This window comes from Myxocyprinus asiaticus, chromosome 46, assembly GCF_019703515.2.
Source record: "Myxocyprinus asiaticus isolate MX2 ecotype Aquarium Trade chromosome 46, UBuf_Myxa_2, whole genome shotgun sequence".
NCBI classification, from domain to species: Eukaryota; Metazoa; Chordata; class Actinopteri; order Cypriniformes; family Catostomidae; genus Myxocyprinus; species Myxocyprinus asiaticus.
Window position 1 is genome coordinate 12,392,302 of NC_059389.1, and position 20,960 is coordinate 12,413,261.

The window sequence follows — 20,960 nt, forward strand, 5'->3', positions numbered from 1 at the left end:
TTTTAGCAGAAGGAAATGGCCTAAGCCCTCTCTTTGAGATAAGAGAGGTAATTACAGTGGTCTGAACAAGGCCGGCATTGTCGGGAAAATTCAGAGCACAAAATGAACAGATTAGAATACGCACAAAGTGCCACTGGGATTACAGATTACAGGCGGTCTTGCACATAACTATGCTATTTTAATATGCATTGTTCATAAGGTATTCTGACAGTAGATTCAGGTAAGGAAACCATTGTAAAGTACAGGCTGGCATCCCATTCTTCTATTCTGATGTGATATTTTTGTAGGATATTTTATCATCAGGCAAACAAATTCACTAAACAGTTGTGCCACATTTGCATGTTGTATTTCAGTGTGAAAACGTGTGTCTATTCATTTTATCACTGGGCCATGAATAGGCCTTTTTAAATGACAAAACACAAGATTTATGGCATAAAAATTGCGTTCAGCAAAACATTTTCATGCATGTTGGCACTGTTAACTGATCTGCGTAACTCCTTTAGTGAATCAGGTGCTAAAACAATGTAGACATTGCATGCAAATGAAACCACACTATCAATGGGTGCATTTCATTCTTAGTTAAATCCCTCGCCAGTGTGTATCCTTAGACTTCTGCTGTGGTTCTTATTTTCGTAGCTGCTGCATCGTTTTTCAAATTAGCATTCTGGAGGCAATGATATTATGATATTATTAGCTTTTTAAAGTACTAATGTGATGTTTAAATTACATCCAGAGTTCATTATTGTGAAACATGCTGCATCAAAAGGTAATGCTTAAATCAGTTTCCCCAGTGATCGGACAAGTACATTAAGCTCCAATTAATGGGAAGGCAAAATCTGTTGGTTTACTGTGATATTAGCTGGGCTTGATTGGCTTTATACATCAAAAACCAATAAAAGAGGCTTGAATTTACAGCCCATTTTAAAACAATTAAACCAGATTTACGGGATTTTCAAATTGCTCGCAGCTTTCTTAAGCCATTTTATCAGCATCATTAAAACACTGTTGCAAATAACAAAAAATAACTTTGGAAAAGAAATGCGGTATTAAACATTTACTGGCTTTTTACGGTAGTTTCCACGCACCCTGTTGGTGTTACAAACAAAGATTTTTAAAAGAATATCTCAGCTCTGTAGGTGAATTTACAGTTTTTCTCAATTGCTTTGGCTAATCTTTTGAAACAGTCTTAACCTTCTCTAAAATGTAAGTGCAATTGTCACAACTGTTTTATGGGACATCACAACTCTATTGCATGTCTGCAAAATGTAGTAACTCGCCCAAAACATTTAATTCATGCTTCAAAACCTAGTTATTGTGTCAGTAAATTGTGTCAGTAAATTGGTCAATGTTTTTTTGTCATCGTGTGAGCCGTACTGTTCAAAATGTTAAGATGTTTTTTCACCATGGCAGTCAACCCTGGAAATGTTTGTTATATACACATTTCATTTTTGTTCTACATTTTTGTTGACACTGATGCTTACTGTACTATACAAGAATATCAGTTTTGTCTAGCTGAATGCTACTGCGTATCACACTGAGCTTTTTAGATACCGATTTCAACAGTAGGTAAAAGTTTACTGGGAAAAGTCAATACTGTACAATACTGTAGTACACAGAAAAGGATATGCACATTTGTAAGTATACAGTAATTATTTTTTAGTGTTACATGTAAACAGAAAATTCACATTTGCATGTCCATTTTTACACATTTCTTTCATGTAAAGTCATATATAGTGAACAGAAAATTGCCACAAAATGACATCCATGAAAAAAAAAAAAAAAAAAAAAAACACAACAATGAAAAAACCTGCGGTAGTTCTGTAAAAAACAATAAATTGTACCTCTTCACAGTACGTAACACTACAAGTTCCCATCTTCTTGGTGGGCATGCTGTCGCTCTTGTTGGTCTGGCCAGAGATTTAGCAGACATCACAAACATTCTATGTCATAGATATTTATGGAATATACATGTATGTCTGACAGATTTTGATAATTGAATGGATCATTTTGCATGTGATGGCTCACACGATGAAAGAATGTTTAGAGTTGTGAAGAGTATGACAGTTTCACTTAGAATCAACTTACCAGTTTTTATCAGTAAGCCATGTGCATTTAGTTATTGTGCAAATTGTAGACAATTGTACTTACTCTTTTGCACACGTTCCAAAACATGTGCAATTTGCTTAAATGAATACAAAATTCAAATCTGGTGTGAACAAGAAACTAACTGCACAGAGATTTGAACTTATTGTTTTGAGAAAAATTATTCTCATTCGAGAATGCTTTGAAGCTCCAAAAAGGACAAAGAGACAGCATAAAAGTAATCCATACAAATCCAGTGGTTTATTCCATGTCTTCTTAAGCAATATAATAGGTATGGGTGAGAAACAGATCAATATTTAAGTCATTTTTTACTATAAATCTTCACTTTTACATTCTTCTTTTTTTTTCTTTTCTTTTTTTTTTTTTTTGGCAATTCATATTAATTGTGCATTTCACCACCTAGGAAGGGTGGAGAATTTATGGTAAGAAAGGACTTAAATATTGATATATTTCTCAAATACACTTATCATATGACTTCTAAAGACATGGATTAAACCACTGGAGTCATAGGGATTACTTTTATGCTGCCTGTATGTCCTTTTTGGAGCTTCAAAGTTCTGGCCACCATTCACATGCATTGTATGGACCTACAGAGCTGAGATATTCTTATAAAAATCTTCCTTTGTGTTCAGCACAAGAAAGAAAGTCGTATTCTGGGATGGCATGAGGTTGAGTAAATGATGAGAGAATTTTCATTTTTGGGTGAACTATCTCTTTAAAAATGAAAATTCTGTTGTGATTTACTTACCCTCATGTTGTTCAAAATCTGTATGACTTTCTTTCTTACGTGGAACACAAAAGGAGATCTTGGTCTGAAAACAGAGAATAATATTAAACAACAGACACTGCTTGGGAACAAGCTGTTTCATTGTTTCTCTTTTGGAAAGATTTTGAAAAGGTCAAGGAGAATGAGTCATTACAATAGAAGACAAGAGGCTCCTCTGTTCGCTTAGTTTAAGTGGAATCTAGTCTCCAGGTTCACAAAACTGCACTAATAAGCAGTGTTCAAATGTGTTCCAATTGTCAGAGCTATATCTGTGCCATATTCCAGACAGAGGCTTCATCAAAGGTATAGAGTCAGGCTTTACATTTTTGAGACAGATATTAAAAAATACCTCATAAATCAACTGCAATGAACATCTAATACCATCACCTACTGTATATTACATGCAAACTGAAGTAGGAGAAACGCAGACCCTTATGGCCGTTCTTCATAGCTACGCTTTGTAATTATTGAGGGAAGGAACGTGAATGGAGGGCATTTAGGGGGAAATAGGCATATGGACTTTCTTTGCATCACTTGCCCCTTAGTCAATTAGAATGCTACTAAGAGAAAAAGTTATCTGTCCTAGCACAGCACATTAGCTCGCAGTGATTTGAGCATTTATCACTTTAGGACAAGAGGCCACAGCACTTGCCTATATAATTGCCCTTTCCACTTTGGTGCCAAGCACAAAGCTCTGTATAGATATAACCACAGCTAGTGCCAGCATTGAAAACTTCTGATATTTAAGAAGAAAGAACAAATTCAAACTCAGATCTATAAAAGAAAAAAAGGCCAATAAAAGCCTGCATGTGCTCCAATCTTAGTGTAACCTGAGTAGTATCATTTTTATGTATATTTAACAATATAATAAAAAATAATTTCTCCTATACCAGGTTAATATTCAGAGACAACTGTAGGTAAGGAGGTTGATTTCCACAAAAAGGTTTTTTGACCATCCCAATTAACCCAACACTGCAACACTGGTTCAACCAAAGGCATGAGTTTGGGGCGGGGCAATCTGTTTGGCAGTTGGGGGGAGCGATTTGGAAACATGTTTGAAAACAGTGATTATTTTTACAATTTCATCTGTTGACGAGTCATTGGTGCACGGTATTCCACAGAAGAAGAAAAAAGCTTGGCTTTGCAATCTTTCATTAAAATATAACAACTTGCTCTGCCTCTGAAACAACTTTCTTTTTCAGCTGACATCACCAATCCATTTTATTTTTCAACCCCCTCACCTCCAAAAAACTGTTTCTACAGTATGTAGTCTATCACTCAATTTTCACCATCCAGTCGATTTTCCGATGGATAAAGTCAAGTCCCACCCTTTATTTTTTCTCCTATTTCACTCTGAAACATCAAATTATCGAAGTAAGATAGGTTGCGGACTCCACTTCATATTGACTTTAAGAATCTGGAAAGAGCTGTGTGAACATGTTACTACCGACTGTTCTGGTACCTTGACATCAAACATATTCTGCCAAGTTACTGACAACTTGTGTTTCCTGTGGCACTAATAATAGTGTGTTGTGTCAGCAGACTCAAAGGTTGCATTTTTCTTCTAAGATTACATTTTTAGTCCACTGATGTATAGGTTTAAGATTGCGGTTAGGGAGAAGAGTTAAAAAAATATCCATTCCTTTTGACTGTTTTACATAATTTAGAGCTAAAATCTACTAGATTTTTGCGCAGCTCTGTGGACATTTCACTCGGAAACTAGAGCTCACACATTCCCATGCGGTTTTAGCATGTTTAAACACAATGTGTGGACTTTTTAGACAGGTCCCTTACTCACCGTAGGCAAAATTTCCAATGAATATCATGGTTAAATTAACATTCTTGAGCGATTTCTCAGTGAGGCCTTCGGACCAGTTTAAATACTGGACAAATATTGTCCCATATTAATTGACTGTACCAGCAGGGTCTAACTGCCCATGCTAACCAGCCAAACCTTGACCTCATGTTGCCAACCAATTAGAAAAGCCAACTTGCAGATTTCTTGTCAAATAAACAAACAAAATACAGAATCACAAGACGAGTCAGCACTATTTCAGACAGATGTCAGTCATTGGCAGTGGTCTCCCTTAGGTCTGCGTCATTTGTGATCACAGAGCAATTTCAAGAGAAAAACAAGCACCACAGCCTTATGATGTGTTATTCATAATGCTGAAGATCATGTAAAACACTTTCACTTGAAAGAAGTCTGACTTTTTAGTTCTGCTCCACTCCTGCCCCAGCTGCCTTTAAGAGTGCTGACACAGCATGTGATTAATATATACATGAGAGATATCTCACACCTGAGCTTTTAAACAGCGTTTCTCAGTGCTGTATGTAGCAAAAAATCTCAATCTATATTTTCTAACAGTTTTGCAGTTTTGGAATTCACTATGCTGTCTTGCTTGGAATAAACAGAAAACGTCATGGTCACTTTCGTAACCTCCGTTCCCTGATGGAGGGAACGAGACGTTGTGTTGATGTAGTGACACTAGGGGTCACTCTTGGGAGCCCCAAACACCTCTGATCTTTTTTTTTAAAAGGACAATGAGAATTGGCGAGTGGAATTTGCATGCCACTCCCCCGGACATACGGATGTAAAAGGAGCTGGTATGCAACCATTCATTCAGGTTTTGTGCTGAGGAGCCGAGATAAGGTCCCGGCCATTTCAGCAGGTAGTTCAGCGTTGTGGCAAGAGGGACACTCTCGTTTCCTATCTGTCACTCACTTGACGTTGTGTCGATGTAGTGACACTAGGGGTCCCTATACAAAACGCCACAACTAACTGAACTGTGTTACGTGAAGTGGAGGTGTGTGACGGGCAGACTGCTGTGTGCCTCATAGCCAGCGCACCATGCCGTCACGCAACCTCCCCCAACATTCTTTATGAGTGTCGAACAGTCCTTCAGGAACAAGTCAACTGCCCAACGAATAGGTGGACAGGCTAGCCCAGCCGATGCCTCTTTTCCTTCTCTTTTCTCCCCAAAAAGAGTGGAATTTGTTAACTGACTGGGAGCTCAAAGTGTCTACGTCGGGGGGGGTGTCACTCCCACGGGGAAGACACCACGGAGACCACACCCTGCCCAAAAAAAGGGGGGGGGGGGGTATTTTGAGTGGAAATACGTCACATGGTCTTTATCGAGCCTTGTCGGAAGTATGTCATGTGGAGAGGTCCCATGGTAGGTCCTATCCAAGGGGGGAGGAGTTCCTACAAAGCATGGCGACCGGGGGCAGAGGGGCCCCTGCTCAAGGAAGACGCAGTTTACCGACAGGGAAACGATTTTGCAGAAAATATCACATGGGGTTTCTTTCGGGGAACCAGCGCATGCGGAGCACCTATCTCAGTACAGGGCCTCATTAGCCCACTTACTGAGCCAGCAGCAAGTTTCTCCGCAAACTCGACAGCCACAGGGCAAAGGAGGAAAGTCATCCAGGGATCACAGTCTGTGAACACTACTGGGAGTCAAGAGCGCACATCTTCCCCTTATGGGAGGGGAAAGGCGCTATGCGCAAGCGGTACAACCGGCCAGTTGTCCCAGAACTTACCTGCTCGTGCCTGCCACTACTCGGGACCAGACTGGCTCAACCCGGAGATTGTAGAACCTCGCAAATGTGTTGGGTGCTGCCCAGCCCGCTGCTCTGCAGATGTCTGCCAAAGAGGCACCACTGGCCAGGGCCCAGGAGGCCGCCACACTCCTGGTAGAGTGGGCTCGTAACCCCGCAGGGGGTGGCACGTCATGAGCCTGATATGCCATCGTGATGGCATCAATGACCCAGTGGGTGATCCTCTGTTTGGAGACAGCGCTTCCTTTCCGCTGTCCACCAAAGCAGACAAAGAGCTGCTTGGAGCTTCTAAAGCTCTGCATGCGATCCAAATAGATGCGTAAAGCTTGCACCGGACACAGCAACGCCAAGGCTGTGTCTGCCTCCTCCTGGGGCAGCGCTTGCAGGTTCACCACCTGATCCCTAAAAGGGGTCATGGGAACCTTGGGCACATAACCGGTCGGGGTCTCAGGATCACGTGAGAGTAACCCAGACCGAACTCCAGGCACGATTCGCTGACAGAGAACACTTGCAGGTCCCCTACCCTCTTGATGGAAGTCAGTGCAGTCAGGAGGGCAGTCCTCAAAGAGAGTGCCTTAAGCTCAGCTGACTCCAAGGGCTCAAAGGGAGCTCCCCGTAGACCCTCAAGGACTACAGTGAGATCCCACGGGGGGGGTGAGGCGCGGTCTAGAGGGGTTCAACCTCCTAGCGCCTCTCAGGAACCTGATGATCAAGTCGTGCTTCCCAAGTACTTACCATCTACCACATCGTGATGAGCCGAAATAGCAGCTACATTTTTCTAGACGCTTGCTAGAATGCGCTTTTGCGTCAGCATCTTGAACGGGAGTCTGTGCAAAGCCCGGTTCAGTACTCGCAGGTCCAGGATTGGTCGCAACCCACCGCCTTCTTTGGTACAATAAAGTAAGGGCTGTAGAACCCTTTCTTCATCTCGGCTGGAGGGACAGGCTCTATCGCTCCCTTGCGCAGAAGTGTAGCGATCTCCGCACGCAAGGTAGCGGCATTCTCGCCCTTCACCGAGGTGAAGCGGACACCGCTGAACCTGGGCGGGCGCATGGCGAACTGAATCGTATATCGTATATGGTCCGGACCAGCCATCGCGACGGGTTGGAAAGTGCGAGCCACGCGCCCAAACTCTGGGCGAGGGGTACCAAGGGAATGATCACGTCGAATGTACTGGCGGGTGGGGCCTCACGGCGGGGCGGAGCTCGAGGTGCCACGTCGAGGGGATCTGAGCCCCTTGGCTGTGCTGAGTCCAGGGACATCGAAGCACTTACCTGGCTCCTGCCACTCACCATAAGATTAGAATATCCAACTAATCGATAATGAAATTCGTTGTCGATGATTTTATTATCGACAGTTATTTATTTTATCGATTAGTTGTTGCAGCACTATGAGATATTAAATTGCCATCTGGCACCCATAGTGATTAACCATAACAAGTCATTGTTACCACAGTGACATCTGAAAAGAAAGCAGTTGTATTCTGCAATATCCACTTAAAAGAACAGTTCACTCCAAAATGAAAATTGCGTCATTATCTACTCACCCTGCATTCCAAACCTGTTTGCTGTTATTTTTCTGTACAACACAAAAGTAGAATTTTTGAGGAATTGTTACACAACTATTTTCCATCAAACGATATTTCATTGTTACCAAGGACTGTCAAGCTTCAAAAAGGATTAAAAAGAACATAAAAGCACCATTACAGTAGTCCATACGATTTGTGTGCTATATTCAAAGTCTTCTGAAGCCATACAACAGCTTTGTGTAAGGAACAGACTCAAATTTAAGTCATTATTCATTGATAATCTTTTTATTACCTGAAGCACTCGTAGCCTTAGACTTCGACCAGATTAAAACATTTTGTGTCGATGTAATTGGTTCTCGGGCAGGACAAGGTTATCAATGAATAATGACTGAAATTTTGGTCTGCTCCTCAAATAAACCTATTGTATGACTTCAGAAGACCTGGAATATAGTGCATGAGTCATATGGACTACTTTTTTATAATACTTTTAGGGTGCTTTAATGTTTTGTTTTTGTCCTTTTGGGAGCTTGACAGATGTGGTCACTATTAATTGTCATTGCATAGCAAGAGCCAGCTTCATAGAATGAATGAACATTACTATAACAAAAATTTTTTGCAAACTGACTTTTACGTGCCAAGTTTCATAGCAGATTCCTGGTGAAATTAACACTAGAGGCACTACAACAACTCTGCGTTTTATTCACTTTATTCACAACTGCAATAGCTGATTATGACTTTATTAACACTTATTTTTCACACTATTACTCACATATTCTTATTTTTTAATTTTAACGCTTGTATTACAGACTCACCTACATTTACACCCTTCTGTGGTAGCTCACTTCATAGAGCATGGGACTTAGAATTCAGAAGACTGCAGTTCAAGACCAGTCAAGCACACAAGCTGACATATGAGACAAAATTGTCATAGAAGTGACATGAGATGATGTGTTTTCTCCAGAAAATTAGCTTTTTTTTTCTCATTTTATTTTTGGACACTATCGGTTCAGTTTAGTTGTTGGTTAAGGGTAAGGATGCCTGTTCTGTGTCTAACTCTCATTTGATTTTAGATCACTATTGGCTAGGTTTAGGTTAAAGTTTTGGGCTAGGGAGGTACGTTTTACTAATTAAAACCTGCATCTAATATTCACCTTAAAAACCTTGTCTGTTTCCAAAACTATTCCACTCGCTTTTCGTGCACCCCGCTGGACATTTCACTAGGAAACTGCAGCCAAATGTGTAATGCAGCACGTAATTTCGTTTAGCAAAAATGTTGCCACGTTCACGTAATGTTCATGAGGCCAGGCAGGCAAGAGATGCATAACGATTCTTCAAAACTTTCGAATTTTTATGTTCCACAGAGAAAATAACAGCATACGGGTTTGGAACAACATGAGGTTGAGTTACAGTAATAATGACTGAATATTCATTTTTGGGTGAACTGTTCCTTTAGATGGCTAGCATGTTTAAGAATTCTTGCCAACAATCACACACTGATCACTCCACAGACGAAGTCTATGATTTGTCTGGTTTAGCTGAAGTGTTTCCCTGCTTACTCTATATTTAACTGACTCTTAAATATATATTTGTAAACTTAACTTGGAGTTGGATTCTGTGGGCGAAAACTGGACGAAACAGAAGCTCCCTGTAAAATGTCTTACAATCTGCCTGCTTCTTCTAAACTTTCTTTTCTCTCTCCAGAGTTATGAAGCCTCTGCCAAAGATGAACTGAAACATTAACAGAGCTAAAATGCTGCCAGTGTTTTTCTCACAAGTAAGCCTCAATCTTACTTGGGCAATACAGATGAACAAACCCTCTGCCAAATTTCACACCAACCACTTGTGTTGTCACACCCTAAAGGTAACTCCAGGCAGATCAATAGGTTAGGTGACAAGAACACACACAAATAAAGTGAGCTTGTGTTCACTTGTGTTCACTTGTGTAAATTCTCCTTCCTGCCCAGTAGATGGCAATATACATGGAGAATGTGAATTGCTAAAAACAAAAGAAGATGAATGTGAAAGTGAAAGTGGAGATTGATAATAAAAAAGGATTTAAATATTGATCTGTTTCTCACCAGCACCTATCATATCGCTTCTGATGATATGGTTTTAACCGCTGGAGTCTTATGGATTACTTTTATGCTGCCTTTATGTCGTTTTGGAGCTTCAAAGTTTTGGTACCCATGCACTTGCATTGTATGGACCAACAGAGCTGAGAAATTCTTCTAAAAAAAATTGTTTGTGTTCAGCAGAAGAAAGAAAGTCATACACATCTGGAATGGCATGCAAGTAAGTACATTATTAGAGAAATTTCATTTTTGGGTGAACTATTCCTTTAAGGTGTCTTTACACAGCCAAGTTACCGTAAGCCTGCTCAAAATTCTGTGCAAAGAGGCATGAACGCCAGACTAAATTAAGCCTGCTCTGACCCACCTCAGCCCAAAGGCAGTTCTGATGCTGCTTTGGTTCTGTATAAATGAAATGCAGCATCAGAGCAGCATTTGTTGTTGTCATGACAGAGCATATATTTAATAATTTAGTTTAATATTTAAAAGTATACAGTAACTTCATATTGATTTAATATCTTTATATTCATAATTTTATATTTAAAACTTTATTCTATACCATTATTTATGCAATTGTAATAGCTGTGTAAATGCATTTATGCCACCTCCAAGCAGCCAAATGCCACTTCAGATGCAGCTTCTGTGCCACCAGTGTAAAGATGGCTTTAGTGTTATTTCTCTGAAATGAGACCCCTGTAATAATTCTCCATGTGCAGGCCAATTGAATAGTGTGCAAAGTAAAGGAAACCATTATTATGGAATATTTCCAATAGACATGAGTGCAGTCAGTCAGGGTGCATTAATGACATCTACTGGTCTGGTTCTCTAACGTCTAATCAGGCAGAGATGCAAAGAATGCAGCTGCTCATAAATTTGTATTGTAAAGGAACAAACGTATTTGATGGTGATGGTTGCGAATTATAAATACACATGGTTCTTTTAGACTATTTAGAGAATAATAGCAAGGGTCCAAACTGTTTAAAATAAATGGTTACAAAAATGATCAAGATCAGTTGATTTTGAAATATTTTTAATAATTTATTAAATTGATATTTAATTAAATAATTTATTTAGCCTTTTAAAAAAGGTGCTGGACCAGAATTAAACATGCATTTCATTCTTACAATGTTTTAAAAATAACAATACTACATGCCGTGCTATAAATCCCTTGCATAAACAAACATAACAGGCGGAGTTCCCAAAATCTTCTTGTATGTCTCCGTTCTAGTGCGCAACCCTTCTGTGATTCTTTCCTGCCGCTGCAGCTCACGGCTGCTCAAACACTGGCGAGCTTTCTCCCCTGCGCGTTTCACCAAGAATGCCAGCCGCTGGCATGTTTCTCTATCAAGGTTTTGTTTAAAGTCTGCCGACTGAAGCTGAATTCTCTTTAGGTGCTCGCTCGGTTATCAAGGAGACCGTATAGATATTTCACAGTGTGAGTAAAGTCAACATCTGAGTCTTCTGCGCTCCGCGGGCACGAGACTATCAACCGTCCGCAGTCTCCACATTTCAGATCTGCTCAGTTAGAATGGGCACTCTTGTATTCCGTGAATGGACCCCGAAATAGACAAATCCGCTCGATTTATGCCGCAGCGGGTATTCTGTTTGTTTTGACGCGGCTTTTTTCCAGTTCATTGACTGCTTATCCTCGCTGGGACTGAGACTTTAAACTTGTCTTTGGGCTGCCAGGTGGTCAGGCAAGAATGATGGATAAAGACGCACTGGTTGTACTGTTTATTTTCTTAAACGTGGTTCTTATCCATACGGATGCGTTCAGAGGAGAGACCGGAGAGAGACGCGCGAGATCCGATAGATTCTGTCGCATCTTACAGACACAGACGCGGGGCGCGCGGAGAGGACATAACGAGTTTCGCCTCAGAGTTGAAGGAGACCCAGAAACTTACCAACCTGGGAGCACTTACCGAGGTTAGTTTGAGAAATGTTTGCTGTATAATTTTGAGAGGCTTGCTTGAACTTAATGCACCACTATATGCAAAAACAAAGTGTGTGGAGTTGGCATTGGCGCGTGAAAATGTTAAACGGAGGCTTTATACAGAATTAAAAATGCTGGAAAGTGTTTTATATGGCAAATATTTGTACAAACAAGTCATATTGGTGAAATAAATTGCTACACAGCGTTGTGTAGACTAAAAACTGATATGTTGCAGTTGGATGTTTACGCAATAGGCTAATTTCCGTCTCAGGATAACTTTGAACATGTCCCAATTCATTTGGGTTTAGTACGAAAATCCTCTATAACCTAATATAAGTGGCTCTCATTAGGCAGCAGATGCCTTTTTATGAGGTTTTTATACCCAGCTTGCTTGTACATGCATATGTATTCACTGCTCCGTGTACAAGCACTCACACACCCCACACACACTTACACGCAAACTTACATGCGACTTGCCCTGGCACACAGTTGAGATCTGACCTACTGTTAATCTCCTTTCTGCTACCTCTGACCTATTTTTTGTTCTTTCTGTCTCTCAGTGAGTTTGTATGCCTCCAGCCCATCTTACTTCCGTGGCTTCACCCTCATCGCTCTGAAGGAAGGCAGGGAGGGCGTCACTCCTGACGATTATGCCGGTACTTTCAAGGTGAGGGTTTGCAGTGACCCCATATTACTGCCCTGAACTGTAGCAGTCTGAGAAGACAGTCTAATTGCTGTCTTTGCAAAAATGATTTGCAGTCTACGCCTGGTTCGCACGGTGTCTATGTGTCTTTATTTAGATGTTGTAGAGAGAAGAGCATTTAATTGAGCCTTGAAGACTGTTGTACAATGGATAGAGTGAGTTTAAAACACAAGTGGAAAATGCAACTGAAAGTTGGTGGTTAGGCTAAAACAGAAGAACCTTTACTACTTTTCGAGCCTTAAAGGAATATTCTGCATTTAATACAAGTCAAGCTCAATTAACAGCATTTGTGGCATAATGTTGATAACCACAAAAAATAATTTTGACTCGTCCCTATTTTCTAAAAAAAAAAAAAAAGAAAAAAAAAAAAAAAAATCGAGGTTACAGTGAGGCACTTATGGTGGAAGTGAATGGGGCCAATTTTTGGAGGGTTTAAAGGCAGGAATATGGAGCTTATAATTTTATAAAAGCACTTACGTTAATTCTTCTGTTAAAACACACATATTATTTGAACTGTAAAGTTATATTGACATTTTTACAGTCATTTTAGAGTTTTAGGGTTTGTTGACATTATATCGTCATGGCAACGAAATTGTAAAATGTGCTATAACTCTACACAGAAAAGGTTAGTAAGTGATTTTATCACACTAAAATCATGTTAACATGCATATTGCGGCTATACTGTTGAAACAGTGAGTATTTTAAGGTTTACAGACTGGCCCCATTCACTTCCATTGTAAGTGTCCTACTAGAACCCAGATTTTTGCTTTTTTTTTTTTTTTTTTTTTTAAAGAAATGGATGGACAATTTCAAATACATTTTTGTGGTAATCAATATTATGCCACAAATGCTGTCAACTGAGCCTAACTTGTATTGAACCAGGAATATCCTGGAATATGTAAATCTTTGTGTCTCTCTCCACAGATACTCAGAGTATAAGGTCTAAAATCAGATCAAAACACCTTCAAAATGAGTAAAACCTCTAGAGATACAGTGGCATCCAAAAGTCTGAGGCCACTAGTAAAAATGCCTCTATTTTTCATTCTTTTCTAATTATATATATATATATATATTCCAATAGAAAAATTCAATTAAACATTTTCATGAATTGAAGAATACTTTAGTATTTGGTATATCCCCATTTTGCTTTAATGACAGCATGCACTAGAGCTGGTATGGACTCTTCAATTTTGACCTGATGATCCATGCTATCCCAGCATTATTTGAAAGTGTTCCAAAAAGCATCTTATGTGCCTCAGGAAGAAAATCAGACCTTTTGTACTAAGGAGTTAAGGTAACATGGTCAATGTCACAAATTTGTCACATATTTCCAATGTGGTCTCAGACTTTTACCCTACTGTAGTATCTACAAGACAAATTATACCCATTATCTTAATAATCTCTTTGTTAGAAAATGATTTGCTGCTGAGAAATATGGCTGCATACTGTATATGGATTTCAGATATTGCTGACCAGATGATTCTTAAGAGTACATTTACAGTGGAGGATTGATTTGAAGTTTCTTGGTGTCATATTTAAGGTAAATGTGAAAAAAAAAAAAATCTACAGAAACATCTGAGAATTTGCGTATACTGATAATTTATTAAAGTGTTTAAAATTGCAAGAATTATCAATGAAAGATGAGATACATCACTTCACCAGTAAACAGACTTTGTGAAGTTAAAGTTCTCAGACATACTGCTTCTCATTCGTAACACCCTGGCTGTTTCTGAGCCTTGTCCTCTTTGATAGACAGGAACCCTATCATTTAGTGCACTCCACATCAAGCTGCAGTGTTTCCCAGACTGAAGCAGGAAGGCTGTTAGCACTCCATCTTTCCCCCCAGATCTCATTAACTGTGGTTGCCGCTCGGCACTCCTTCCCACTGTGTTTTTACTCTTTCAGATTGCCTAGCGGATGTTAGCTAAAGTCGTCCTCTGTTGAGGTCTTTAATTGGGAATTCTCTCGGCTTGACAGTTTAAATTGAATGAAATAAACAGGCAAAAAAAAAAAAGCAACAGCAACACAAGAAACTGAAAAAAAAAATGCTCTTAATTGTGTGCTAAACATTTATAGCATACATATTGAAATACTTGAATATACAAAATGTCAGTTTTTTTAATTCCCCCATTGGCCCTTATGTACCATGGCTTCCTAATAATCCCCATCCCTGAATTGGCTACATCACTCTACTCTCCTCTCTACCAATAGCTGGTGTGTGGTAAGTGTACTGGCACACTATGGCTGCCGCCGCATCATCCAGTTGAATGCTGCACACTGGTGGTTGTTGAGGAGATTCCCTCTCTACTATGTAAATCGCTTTGAGTGCCTAGAAAAGTGCTATATAAATGTAAGGAATGATTAATTATTAATTAATTATGAGGCTCTCAGATACACATTAAAGTGGCCTCTGTAGTATAGTGACACAATTTGTAACAAGGGAATCCATTTTTACGAGACCAAGTTTAGCAGGAAGCTTGACCCATTTATTAGGCCGCTCAGTTTTCTCTGTAATGGAATTTTTAGTCATTGAAAATGGCTGGGGACATGTTGTTGGGTGAAGCTTTTAAAGGGATAGTTCACCCCAAAATGAAAATTCTGTAACCACGTACTCTCCCTCATATTGTTTCAACCTGTATGACTTACTTTTCTCCTTAGAACACAAAAGTAGATGCTTAGCAGAATGTTAGCCTCAGTCACCATTCACTTTCACAGTATGGAGAAAAGATGAAATGAAAGTGAATGGTGACTGAAGCCTAACATCTTTAGAGTAGTGGAAATAGAGCAGTGTTTAAAACAACATGAGGGTAAATAATAAATAATGACAGAATTTTCATTTTTGGGTGAACTATTCCTTTTAAACTATAAGAAGTTAGAATATTTATTTGATCAATAACCTTCATCTGACAATGACTTGCCTTTTCTGTAGAATAAAATTTAAACTAGGGCTGTCAATCGATTCAAATGTTTAATTTAATTAATTACATGGTATGCCGATTATTAATCAAATTAATCACAATTAATCGCATATAATGAATATTTGCTTAGAAAGCCCCTCAAATAACAACAATTTTATATATAATGATGAAATAATTATAAATAGTTATATTTAAATAATTACAAATAATATATATATATATTATAAAAAATAATAATTCATATAATTAAAATGCATCACATTACTGTGGCAGACGAGTAAAGCATTGATAAGACAATACAGAAAGTGGCTTTAGAATCCTATATATTGTTTATTTCCATATTATTTAACATAATCCAATCATTGGCTACAGTTCACAGCAATCAGTTTTTCAATTGAATTCGTCCAGAGATGAGTCCAAGATTTAATATAAGGGCTTGTCTAAGGATACGTCAATGTACACCTGCGTCAGATGGATGCTTTTGGAGTGTCTCACTTTGGTTATGTTGCAGCATAATCATACGGTTTTTAGGTCACTGTATAAAGTTAAGCTTAGTTTGAAACTTAGAAAAACACGTCTTGTGGTCTCTGCGTTCGGATTTGCACTCCATCAAGTGTTTGAATGCAAGAATGCATCCATCCTTATCTTGTGCTGTCTGCTGTCAGTAGTGTGGTTTGTTCTTAGCTGCACGATGCCTATACAGCTGTATTTTTGCTTACTGCTCCCTGGAGAAAACAGGTGGTACTAAAAGCTTGAATTGCTCAGATATAAGGAATATTCCTTATTACGATCCGGGGACATGATTCATTGCGTACATCTTTTTATATAATTAATCTCACTGACTTAACGTGTTAAATCGACAGCCCTAATTTAAATAGCGGGGAATGGTGATTTCCAGGTCTGGAATTGTAATGGAAATTACAATAAAAGTTAAAACTTAAAAGGTAATGGAAAATGTCCAAACTGAATATAAATGTATCTGGTTATGCTTAGCTCTAGATATTTTATGGGCTAGAAATTGCTTTTTTGAGTGCAGTCTCTATTAAATGGTTTTTGAAAATCCTTATCCAGTAATCATGATTGACTGCAGCAGTCAGGGATAAAAAAATAGAAATTCATTGGTCAAAAAGTGTGTGAACCCGGTATACAGTTTGAAATTCATAAAATAAAAAAAATAAAAAATGTAACTAGTGTGTCCTGTGTAAAGATCTAATAATTCCCAGATAGCTATAAAATCTCTCAGATACACCAAAAACAAAAGCATTTTTTATTTTGCAGGCATAACCTCATTCAGGGTTGTTTGTTAGCTGTGTCTGCTTACCATGCCTTTCAACAATAATCATATTCATCCGTCATTGCGACACTTCATATACAAGGCAGTTGTACTTTTTATGCAAGCACGATTTGACAAACAACTCTTGGGCCAAACCAGAATGGCTGAAATAAACATCTCGACATCTCGCCATTCATTTTGCTGAGTCTCTCTCCAAGGAACCTCTTGAAGATAAAATGCCCTCAATTCCTTGTGGAGACATGGTCATTCACTTAGGCTACGACATCTGCGGCAGTGTTCCTGTGTGTGCGTGAGAGACAGACTGAAAGAGAGAGGGAGAGTTTAAGAAAGTAAGCAGAAAATGGTTTGCTGTCCCTCAGGAGTGGGGCCACATAGCCAAGCCAGGAGCCACATTTAAAACAAACTCTCTTCTCCTCTCCTCTCCTCTCCTCTCCTCTGTTTCGTACAGCTTTTCTCCAGCTGGCTGACAGCATTTTTAAGACAGCCATTCAGAAGCATTTTTACAGAGAAAACAATGCACCTGGTTGCTTGGCCAGACTGTTGCAAAGTCCTGCTGCACAAGCATTTTTTTTATTTCAAAGTTTAGACCCATTTTGGCCTGGGTAGCTCAGCAAGTAAAGATGCTGACTACCACACCTGAAGTTGCAAGTTCGAATCGAGGGCGTGCTGAGTGACTCTAGTCAGGCTACCTAAGCAACCAATTGGCCTGGTTGCTTGGGTGGTTAGAGTCATGTTGGGTTAACCTCCTCGTAGTCGCTAAAATGTGGTTCTCGCTCTCGGTGGGGCACGTGGTGAGTTGTGCGTGGATGCCGCGGAGAATAGTGTGAAGCCTCCACATGTGCTACGTCTCCGCGGTAACGCACTCAACAAACCACGTGATAAGATGCGCGGATTGACGGTCTCAGATGTGGAGGCAACAGAGATTCGTCCTCCGCCACCCGGATTGAGGCGAGTCATTTCGCCACCACGAGGACTTAGAGAGCATTGGGAATGGGCATTCCAAATTGAGGAGAAAAGGGGAGAAAATTCCACCCCATAAAAAAAAAAAAAAAAAAAAAGGTTTAGCCCCATTTTCCTATCAGTTCAGAAGTTTCCAGTTCACTGTTTCATTTTGACCGAACAAGGGGGCGGCAAGGTTGCTTGAGATGACAAAAGTGCACTTTTTACTTTCTCTGCTGAAATGAAGGACAGAAACTAGAGCTTTGAGTTTGTGCATGAAAGAGTGGGAAGAAGAAAGGAAGAGAGGGAGAGAAAGGGGAAGGAAGAACTTAATGCACCACCTGCATGGATTTTACTCTCCAATGGACATTTGGCAGACATGAAATTGTATTTTTCCATCCCCAGTGGAATTTTCCATCACTTGGATGATGTGATTTGCAAACATTTGCAAACGTAGTAATACATAATACATGTATGTTTATTGTGGGTTTAGAGGAATACAAATTTACAAAAGCACTTATGTTGTTGTGGGAAGGATGATATTTTTGGGTCACTTTATGAAGTCCTTGTTGTTATAACAAATACAGTGGCCCCAAAAAGGATTTGGACACCTAAGACACACTTTTAAATGAATAAATGTCATTGTTTTAGTTAAAATATCAAACCCAGTGGCATTTATTTGAAAGAAAGATAGTATTAGCATGCTATTTAAGCCAAATAATTCCCTTAATGAAGTTTGTTGGAATTTAAATGATAAAATAATAGATAGACAGACAATTCAAAATTAAGATCAAAGCATTTGGACAATGTTGTTCAAACATTAGTGGAACATGTCCATAGTTAATGCGAATAACTACAGTTACTACACACTAGACTTAAATTTATGCAAAAACAAATACATACACCTCCGTTCAAAAGTTTTATGGTCACTTACTCATTCTTTATTATTATTTTATTAATTTTTTTTCACATTTTAGAATAATAGTAAAGTCATCATTTCTATGGAATAATAGAAATGGAAATATGGGAATTATGTTGTGACTAAAAAAAATCCAAAATATATAAAAACTATGTTATATTTGAGCATCTTCAAAGTGGCCACCCTTTGCCTAGATTTTGCAGACATGTACTCTTGGCATTTCCTCAACCAACTTCTTGAGGTATCAACCTGGGATGCTTTTTAAACAGTATTGAAGGAGTTCCCATCTATATGCTGGGCACTTAGTGGCTGATTTTCTTAATTATTCGGTCCAAGTCATCCATTTTAAATAACATTTTAGTTTTGTAATTAAATAAATTAATATGTTGGCACAATTATATTTTTGTCTACAAAACTAATTTCAAACATTTAAGTATACGCCTTCAGATCAAAAGGTTTTTAAGATCATGAGAAACATTTCAGGCAAGTGACCCCAAACTTTTGAATAGTAGTGTACATTTTTATGTCTGGCTTAAGTGTCAAAATACTGTTTGGGACCACTGTAGTAAAAGTTGCAACATTCTGTGTTTCTTTGACACATTAAAATACTGACATTTTTGGAAAGTTGCAACATGCTCTATTGGCTCTCCAAGCTGTTAAGTATGTCAAAACATCAGCTCACATCGTGCTCAAGGTTTAAGTAGAATCATATTTGTCCTCTGCACTCAATGTTGGAATGTCATGTACTGTGAGTCATCTTGGCCCACAGATGAAATCTGATTCTACAGACATCATTAAGGTCATTTACAGTTCTATTTGCTGTCAAGTGGGAAACTGTGGTGTCACTAAACTGGAATCTAACAAACAACATTAAATTGGAACTGGAATTTTGTAATTTTAACCACAGATATCCCTTAATGAAAAATCAATCAGTCCTGTTATTTGGATTGCTGTTTGTATTCTTTTTTTTGTCATCTATCTGCATTAAAAAAAAAATATGAAGAGAGAGTTTTTTTAAGCCTTAAATTTAACAATAAACTTCTAGAAAACAGGGTGGCCAATGTGATGGGCAATATAATGCAGATGCATGTACTACAATACAATTTAATGATAGCAAAAAAGATGTACACAAAATTGCTGAATTGAAATAAACTCCTATTCTACACAAATATTTACTACAAATTCTCAGAGTGACACTTCTGATAGTCAGCCAATTACTGTACTTGACTGACCAAAATGGTAATTCTGGGAATTTTGAGTAAATATTTGTGCCGATAATCTTAAAATAATCACATATTGACCAATTAATTGACAGATTTATAGTTGCATACTGTGTAGTTGGTTATATTTTAAGTATATAATTATAGTATAGAAATTTTGATTTATGCAGTCTGTTTCTGTATGAATTATTGTTTTAAACTGTACTTTGTATTAATAGTAGTAGTATAGGTTTATACTTTATTTAATTGCCAGTGACTGTGTCCACTGTTCCACAGATTATCGATGAAAGTGACACACAGTTCATGACCAGCTGTCCCCCGGCCGTCACAGAGAGCATTCCCAGAAGACGCACACGGATCCAGGTGTTCTGGACAGCGCCACCTTCTGGTACTGGGTGTGTCACTCTCAAGTGAGTTATTGCTATATTTCACGTTTCTTTTATTGTACCTTTGTCCTGGTGTTGGATGGCAATATAGAAACAATAATCAGTGGGTTGATAAATGAGAATCCACTGTACTGAATTGATAGATTCTTAAATAAATGGAAAAGAAAATGGAGAAAAGACAAAAAGGGTACAGTCTGGGGCTCTATGTGTCCGGAATACATTGCTCAGTCTGAGCACTTGTCTCATTTAGTCCCGGTTTTATCACTCACCTTCTGGCATAGTGTTGAAAGTGTTTTTTTTTTTTGCAAATATTGCAAATAACATAAATGTAGGACTATTAATAAAAAATGATAATTTTCTTTGTTTGAGCATTAAATAGCGTGGGTCAAATAAGCCAAATTGAAAATAATTAAAGAAATAGTTCACCTAAAAATTATTTAAACATAATTTACTCACCCTCATGTTGATTTTAACATGTATGCCTTTTGTTCTTCTGTGGAACACTAAAAGAGATGTTTGGCAGAATGTTCAGGACTGACAGCCTCAGTCACCATTCAGTTTTATTGTATGGAAAAAAGATGCAATGAAAGTGAATGGTGACTGAAACTAACATTCTGCCTA

At 38.6% G+C, this 20,960-nt stretch overlaps 1 protein-coding gene across 2 annotated transcripts in view; it reads left to right on the forward strand.

Moving 5' to 3' along the window:
* Positions 1 to 11,257: 11,257 nt before the first annotated feature.
* Positions 11,258 to 20,960, forward strand: part of LOC127435815 (spondin-1-like) — a 111,146-nt gene continuing 101,443 nt past the window's right edge. Inside the window, exons 1-3 of one of the 2 annotated variants that reach the window (XM_051689543.1) lie at positions 11,258 to 11,953; positions 12,521 to 12,627; positions 20,230 to 20,363. In XM_051689543.1, the coding sequence (XP_051545503.1) occupies positions 11,731 to 11,953; positions 12,521 to 12,627; positions 20,230 to 20,363 (464 nt within the window). In that variant the 5' untranslated portion in view covers positions 11,258 to 11,730. The remainder of the gene's footprint in view (positions 11,954 to 12,520; positions 12,628 to 20,229; positions 20,364 to 20,960) is intronic. The other variant, XM_051689542.1, reaches the window with a different exon arrangement.